Source organism: Ruditapes philippinarum, unplaced genomic scaffold (genome assembly GCF_026571515.1).
Source record: "Ruditapes philippinarum isolate M1 unplaced genomic scaffold, ASM2657151v2 ctg41_1_1_1_1, whole genome shotgun sequence".
Taxonomy (NCBI): domain Eukaryota; kingdom Metazoa; phylum Mollusca; class Bivalvia; order Venerida; family Veneridae; genus Ruditapes; species Ruditapes philippinarum.
Genome location: NW_026853004.1, coordinates 301,092 through 309,986, shown reverse-complemented (window position 1 = coordinate 309,986; position 8,895 = coordinate 301,092). Strand labels below are relative to the sequence as shown.

General features: G+C 29.7%; 1 protein-coding gene across 1 annotated transcript in view; it reads right to left on the bottom strand.

The window, feature by feature from the left end:
• Positions 1–8,895, bottom strand: part of LOC132731059 (serine palmitoyltransferase 2-like) — a 44,665-nt gene continuing 35,770 nt past the window's right edge. Inside the window, exons 11-14 of the mRNA XM_060717172.1 lie at positions 6,910–7,045; positions 3,214–3,343; positions 2,700–2,813; positions 1–2,137 (exon numbers count right to left, since the gene is read on the bottom strand). Of these exons, the coding sequence (XP_060573155.1) occupies positions 2,700–2,813; positions 3,214–3,343; positions 6,910–7,045 (380 nt within the window). The 3' untranslated portion in view covers positions 1–2,137. The remainder of the gene's footprint in view (positions 2,138–2,699; positions 2,814–3,213; positions 3,344–6,909; positions 7,046–8,895) is intronic.

Below are 8,895 nucleotides of genomic sequence, written 5' to 3'. Positions count from 1 at the left end.
CTGACAGACTGTCACAAGAAGACTCGTGCATCATTTAATCTGGACTTAACCATTCTTCCTTTTTATAAGAAACTTTCAAAATATGTACTAGCTGAATATTTAGCAGTGCAGACCATGGTGAGTAAGACCAAAACATATATGCTGGCAAATCTTGGTCTGCACTTGTTGCATGGATAGATTCAATTTCCGTTGGTAGACTACTTGCTAAACGCATGAACATTATTTCCTTTTCAGCTACGTGACTGTACCAAATAATAAATATGAAACTCATTTATACATACAAAAATGGCACGCCCTTTCAAAGTACATAGACATTTAAATCAACTATATGTATATTTATATAGTCTGGCTACATAGTAGAAGCAAACCAGGCTGATTTTTTTCTCAAAATCTTTTAACTAAAATATGCATCAAAAAAACCTCTCTCATTCTATTTTGCATTGAAACATGTCAAGAACCTTCCTTGCATTGAATTGCATTGACATAGTGATGTACAAAAACAACATCATAAATACAGATATAAAAATAAACAAGAGCTGTCGGTAGGACAGTAACGCTCGACTATTCTTAGTGCTTGATAGTAAAAAAAGCCTTGATAATGTAAAATTTTCTAAGTTAACAAAAAGGCAAAATGTTTCTTTAAATCCATGTTACAGTTATAGGCCTTGAAGAGAGTCCTATTATGCTCTCAAAGAAGAGTATAAAATTTCAACTTCTTTCAAAGCCAGATGTCAATAGAATATGAAAATATCTGAGGTGGTATGCAAACTTAAATGTAATTTCTAAGTTGAAAAAGAGGCAATATTATGCTAAATGCTTGATACAGTTACCTCCTCCTGTCTACAGGTTGGGGTCATGATGGTAAACAAGTGTGCAAAGTTTTAAAGCCATATGTCAATGGACTTCGAAAATATTTGAGGTATTACAAAAACTTTAACGTAAATTCTAAATCAAAAAAGGGGCATAATTCTGTCAAAATGTTTGATACAGTTACCTCCTCCTGTCTACAGGTTGGGGTCATGATGGTAAACAAGTGTGCAAAGTTTCAAAGCCATATGTCAATGGACTTTGAAAATATTTGTGGTATTACAAAAACTTTAACGTAAGTGGTTACGCCGCCGCCGACGCTTGGGTGACAAAAATAGCTCTGCTTATTCTTATCGAATAGTTGTAAAGATCAACCAAAAAACTGTCAAAATTTGACCTAATAAAGTAAGGTAATATCAACTGCAACTTATAACATAAATAAATAAAACATAAATCAAATTAGTACCTAATGACATTCTAGATTCAAGATGTCCAAATTTTAGAATTTTGAAGCATAATTTTTTGCTATTGGAGAAAAAAAATCAAAAAAATTATCAAAAGATCTTATGTAGCAAATTTTTTCCTTGATAACAAAAATTAATAAGAAAATTTACATGAAATTTCAATCAAAGTAATGGCATAATGTCATGTTAAATTTTAAAATCACACAAAATAGATAAAGTACAACCCTTTTCAACAATTCTTAACCCTGTTATTTTATGTTAAACAAATTGAAACAATATAAAATTTTGTTATAAATCTGTGACAACCTTACAAAAACTTAACAATGGAATAAGTTTCAATAAGAAAACCTGATCTATTTTTTAATTACAACAAATTTTAATTATGCTTAATATAATATGTAAGACAAAACATTTATAATAGATTTTGGAATGTTCTTATCCCCCTACTGTTAACTTTACAAAAGCAATCATGAATAGTTTCAAATTCTTCTCCTTAGTGCAGTAACAGTTCTTCTAACTTTAATTCGAGTTTGTCAGTTATTGCACTAAGGTGACACAATGTTCATAAAAATTCTTGATTTCTGGTTCAGTAAATACTCCTCATCCAAGTTGACATCCTACTGGGTAATTCTAGATTTTTCCAAATGTATATATTTAAGTGTATGTTCAGTTTTTCAAACATTTGACTACAAAGAAATCACTTGTTCAATAAATTTTAAATACAAAAATAATTTGGTCGCTAAGGTAATTAGGTCAAATACTGGTTGCTATTGGTAACATCGTGAACTGGAAAAGTATATCACAACCTTATTGAGAGGATAAATGTAAAACACGTCTGCTGACAATCTGTGGTTACTTCTCCCTGCCTGTAAAAAGTAAAAATAAAATTATAGAGATATAACACATATATTTTGTTGCAAAAAAAAATAAAGGAACTAATAATAATGATTACCAATAATAACTTAGTAAACTTGAAGTGAAAATCATGAACAAAACATTTCTAAACACTTTCACACATGAGAATTTTCAGACCTTTGTTATGCCAAGTATTTTCAAAATCCAGAAATTTTACTTTGATTTTAAAGGCACAGATTTTCTATAATAATAGAAGTGGGAGGAGCAATTGCCTTTATAATCATCTTTAGATGTTTTCAAACCTTGACGCAGATTCTTGACAGTTGAAACTTCAGTTTACAACAATAAACAAACAATAAAACCTTTCCTGTGATAACTCTTTGTTCCATTATTAATATTTTCATAGTTCTTTAGAAAAAAAAATCATTTCTTTTTTATTTCTAAGGAAAAAATCTATATGTCCTCTTTTAATAGCTGACCAAGCATTTTCATTAAAAGTATTCCCCTCCCCCTCCCTTTTCCACACCCCGCCCAAAATAAACAAACAACGATTCTTGTATGATGAACATTTACCTAATGTTGTATAATGTCATTAGCATTTTTGTCATCTTCGCACCACTGTGGTAATTCTAGTCGAGAATACTTCAATTTCAGTAAATCCCCTACTTCATCTATGATTGCTAAAGCCTGAAATTTGAATATGTTTAAAGGTGTATAAAAAGAATTTACAGATTTTGGAAAGATATATTAGATTTACCATTAAAACCAAAATGGTTCGCAATTTAGGTCAATATAAGCAATATTTGCCCTACATTAGTCACGCAGTAGAAATATGGTGATTAATACCGGAAAATCAGCCAGTAATTAAACATAGCATGTAAATATATTAGTCCATTTTTCCAAAGTTTGATTTTCTTGAAATATTTTGATTCATCTACAGGCATGCAGCTTTAAGTTATTCAAATATATGTTTTAAATGAACAAAAGCAACTTGATTATTGCCTTAGTAACAATTCATACAGATACTTATACACTCGCTACTGGTTATTGTTGTACCTTACAATAATTACAAATTACAACAAAGTACCTTATCCACAGTTTCCCGTGTATGAGCCGCTGAAAGACAGAATCGTGCACGTGACTCTATAATTGGTGTTGCCGGGAAGCCAACTACAACAGTGCCAAGGCCACGTTTCAAACACTCTCGACTAAATGCACTGAAATAAAGGAAAGAAACAACTTTTTAAGATAAGAAAGGAAGAAATCTGCTTGAATATAAAGAAAAGATTTACAGCCAACTCTTTCTGGAAGACTAACATACTACAAAAGATTTACGTCAGATGTCAAGAAAAGAAAATGGGATGTGAAAAATTATTTTGTATCACTAATAGTACAAATAATAATTCATTTATGATAGTTATGTTAATGATATCAAGAGGAATTGAAATGATTGCCTTTTTTTTTCAGTTTAGTTCTTAAAGCATCCCACCTCCAGATTCATGGTAATTTTCATGAAAATGTATTCAAAAGTTTATTATTGTGAAGAAGCAATTTACACTTACAAACCATGTTTATTACCAAAATGGGGTAACAATATTTAAAAATAGCCTTTACTGCACTAGTAACGCAGTAGAAATATGGTTATAAACACTGATGTACATGTAACAATCATATATCTCACATAACTTGTAATTATTAAAGAAATCTTGAATCATTTTACTTTTCCTTAAATCTTACATTCACCCCACACCCCCACCCCCGCTAGATTTTATTGAAAATGTTTGACTTATCTGGAGGCATGCAGCTTTAAGCATGGATAGTATACTCTTTATTTTGGTTAAGACTCTCAAAAATAGCTGGCTGTACCAAGATTAAAATACAAAACTACATGAACCAAAATGTTTTAACTTTGTCAAAAGTTTTTTGGGTTTTTTTATCTTATAAGTACAATGAAGAAATGAATACATGTATACACACACAAAAAATGATACAAGTAAAACATGCTTCTACATTAAAATATTGAAAATTTAAATGATATTTTGTTAATTATAATTAATTCATAGCATTATTTGTACAAAACAAGACAAAATGAAAACAATAACAGCTTCATACAAAACACCAAACATGCAAATGCAAGAATGTTCATAAGACTTAATTTCTTAAAAACAAAATGTTAATCTTTTCAAAAGTATTAAGAAATAAATTAACATAAAACTAAGATAAGAGCTTTTCTATATACATGTTGTAATAATAATGAAAATGATAAATTTTTATTTTTTGTGCATTTCTATAAATAAATTAAACAGAACTAAGGGTATTTCTCAAGCCATACATTATCTAATAAATGATTGGGGTTTGTAATGATCTTGGCTATGCCACCATTAAGTATAGTGCAAGGTCAACATTTACATACTGTGAATTCATTTAAATTCCTGGACATGAAATTTCGTGATTTTGTCACAAAGAACATTTTCTGGGTACTTAAATTCTTCAGAGGCAGTCAGCAGGATAAGCATTAAATGCATAGCTCATTAAATACATGTACTAGCAACTATATTGTTTAAATATTAGCCAGTTACAAAGCAAAACAAGTGTTACGACTATTTTTGCACTGTTTATACTTTGCATAAAAATCTTGTAGCAAAACATGCAAATAATATTACGTATTATACATATAGCAATAACAATAATTCAGCCAAGCTCAGCTCCACATAATAGTAAGCATTTCAAGCATGATTATCTCCCTTTAGTTACAAACTCCGGATAAGGAATTTTATATTTTGAGTGCATTTATATCTTATATAGCATGGCAGAACATTAAGGGGTGTAATATCTTAATTACAGAAGCCTTGGGACCGAATGATATATAACAAGACATCACAAAACGTGCTATATGAGACTATAATAATATAACATACTCAATATTAAAATGTGTTTTAATTCTAACATGCATAGAAATTAGAAGTATCATAATCAGGAAAATAAAAATATTAGAAAACTAAATTCAGCTGAGACGTCATTTAATGACGTCATGTGATGAACTGAAAATATATCTACAACTTTTATGCCATATGTTATTCATACTTTTCCTTTTTTTCTTTTTCAAACCAATTATGTAAATGAAAAAAAATCATAAAAAACAAGTAATGTTAGAGACTTAGAGTAAGTAAAAAATAGTTTCATGATAAGAAAAAATAAATAAAATTCTGTGTTAAAATAAACAAAACAAATTGTTTCATGTTAGAATTAATATAACATAATCACTAGCATAGGTTAGCATAATAACATTTATTTGCATACAAATTGTTTCCACAAACATATAACATGTTAGCATGCAATGTCTGGAAATGACTGTTTTTCCATTTTGGCTCCCAAGAAATATGCAACATTGCCTTTATATTAGGTGAAGAAATCGAGAAAAAAAAGAAATGTAATATATAGCCTTTGGAAGAAATTGACCCTTGACCTGCTGACTGATCAGCCTTTGCCACAAGTGATGCGCTAGGCTAGCCTGAACATCCAGGAAGTCTGACCAGGCAACCATAATGTTGGTATAGGCATCGGAAATTATTTTCAGAGTCACTTGTCCTGCAGGACAAGTAGCTACTAAATCCAACATGCAGGCCACATTTTTCTACTCATCCTGCATCAAATTCTCTTAAATTCTACTCGTAGTTACGAGAGGACAAGTGGAATTTTTCATCTCTGTCAGGTAGCTCCATTTTTGGTATTTTGATAATGAGATCCCTTATACTCTGAATGGACTGTTCCAAATTCAAATCTGGGAAAGTCCATTAAAAATATAATCAGCAGGTTAAAGGTAAAAAAGAAATATATTTTGGTTTGTGTATTTTTTGTGCTATTTATATTGGTGCATTCAGAACCAAATGAAACAACAGTACTGCAAGGATTTAAGCCCGTACAGCAAATACGCGAACACCCATATTTTCAACCTTGACATGTGTGTCACAATCATTTTTCATGATATTAGGCTACTGTACTGTGACATTGATTTTATTCAATTATGAATTTTGAAAAATTAAAAAAAACTGACTATTAAAATATGAAAAAGATATAAATTATGGAGGATAAAAATTTCATTATTTATCCCAGAAAGCTTTCACATTTAGAATGAAAACCAAATAAGAAGCAGGAAAACATCCAACATTTTCGGGAGAAAAAAATCTAGAATGAAAGACAATAATTATTGTTTTAGTACTAAAAGTTCAGCTACTAACTTGCCAATATTGATATCAGCAAAGCACTACTGGTTAAATATATGGGTGTAAGTTGTAACATATGTACAAGTGTAGACTATAAATTGGAACATTAAAACGAAGGAAGCCATTTAATATGACGAACTGTTGCAGCACATAACTGTTTGATTTATTCCTGTCAATCATTACCAGCACAATGACTGACAGAAGATTTATATTTTGTCTGCGAAATTAAATTTTAAGCCCAAATATCTGGCATGAGTAACTGTTTTTCATTTACATAAGAATAAGTAAGACACATAAACTAAACAGTACCTGTACTGCAATTTATATAAACAATTAAAAAAAAAATACCAAATGGTCTATCGCAAAAAATATTGTTTAACTATACACGCTTTTTGTTTAAAACAATATTTTTACGAAAAGTCCATGTTTTGTGCAAAAATTTAAACAATTTTAAAATTTGGCTGTGAATCATGATATTACAAATACTGAGAAGTGGGAGGGGTTCCGATTATATCAGCTCACTGTCTTGTGTTTGTCTACACTCTACCATACTGACTTACGCTATTTTAGCCGGCATAAAAAGTAGTAAGGGCACCACAGGGGAATCTTTGTTCCCATAAATTATGAAACCCATCTCGTGTAGCCTCCTTCTGAAGTATCGGCAGTTCTGCTTTAATTGTTCGATCCTTCGACTGCCTGGAATGGTAAGTCTTAAATATTTTAAATTCCGTTACACAAAAAATCTAATGAAATGATTATATCTTAATTTATATATTTTCAAACATGCTTCTACAATTGAACACCTACCCAACTTTTGACGGGTAATAAATAAGCAGTGGCACAACTGGCGAGTCTTTATTCCCGTAGATTATAAAACCCTTTTCATGTAGTCTACGTCGAAAATAGCGGACATTGTCTTTTAACTGTTGAATACGTCCATGGCCTGAAGTGATTACATGGTATATTCAAGCAGTTTATATAAAACTTATTTTGTTTGAAGTCCATTTCTATGTCTTCAGAGGCATTTAACAAATGTTTTAGCAAAATTGTAAGCTTAAGCCATTAAGGGTGGAAAATGCATTAAGCAATGTAAATAATTAAGGTAAATATCCATTTAAGTAAATAAATCATTACTTCATTTATTTTAAACTGCTTAATCAATTAATTGCACAATTTGAATATAAATTATAGTCCAGTACACAAAATGAAAAAAAGCAAACTATGCAAACTAAATTACAGTAAAATAAATAATTAAAAAAAAATATAATAATCATTACATGGAAAGTATATGGATGCAATCCGAACAATTTACATAATAATTAATCAATTATTAGTACTGAAAAATCTTTCTGATATACCAGTCCGCTAGTTTTCATTCTAAAATATTAGTATCAATTAAATCAATTTGCAATCATTAAGTGCAAGATTCTAAAGGCTGTGACGTTAGTACAATGTTTTCTTGCTGTTTTTTTTATTTTTTAAATATTTTTCCACTTCAAGTGAAGAGCACTCTGTTAAAGCAAAATATCCTGACAACTTAATTCCCAGCCAGAAAGGGTCAAGATTTAACTATTAAAGAGATCTTTGTTCCAGAAATAGGCCATTTTTTATTAGTGTTTCAAAGAACCACTTTTTAAAATAAATATGCATTTTCAACTATATCAAGCTTAAATATTTAATTTCTTTAAAATCATAATGATAACAGTGTTTATATCAAAACTATTATAGCGACTCAAATGTCAGGTCAAAAAGCCTTAAAACATAAAATTTGAATTTTTACACAGATCAAAGACTGGGGAAATTAAAACATAACTATATGATAAAGATGATGAATGTTATTTAAATATACTCAGAATAAATTGAAAATTGAATTCATGGTCAATTCTGGGCCCCAAGTTTAAATGCTTTTCATTTTTGGGTCATTTTTCACAATTAGAATAATTATTCTGAAAAAAAAAACAGAGTAAAGGAATACCCTGAAATTTTGGAACACTACACTGTATATCTAAAGCTTTGATTTGATAACACATGCACACTTTTGGTTCAGACCTAAATCAAATAGTGCATAACTCTTCAGAAAATATTTCCTGTCCGGTCATGTCAAACCTCAGTGGGGTCGCTTTAATAATTTGTATTCATCTATCTGTCAATCAAATGTAAATTGATAAAAAGCGTGTTTATTTTAAAATCATGTTTATTTCAAAAGCATATTTCATTTTAAAACAAATATCTTGGTAATAAATCCTTATTGCGTAACTGGCATTCTTGAAAGTAATCTCTTAACTACGTGAAAATATCTGAATTTACCGTGAAAATATCTGAATTTACCGACTAAAGATAAAATGCTGTAAATTAAATTATAAAAACAAAATTAGAAAAGGTTATACATGTCATATAAAGAGTTTATGTCTTTATCATATGGAAACTATTGAAGGTTCTCAATCATATTTATCAATATATATCATATTTCTAACATATCTTTCAACCAATAAAAAGAATATGACAGGCCATCCTAAACATTAAGAGTTAACATTTAAATCCCAAGA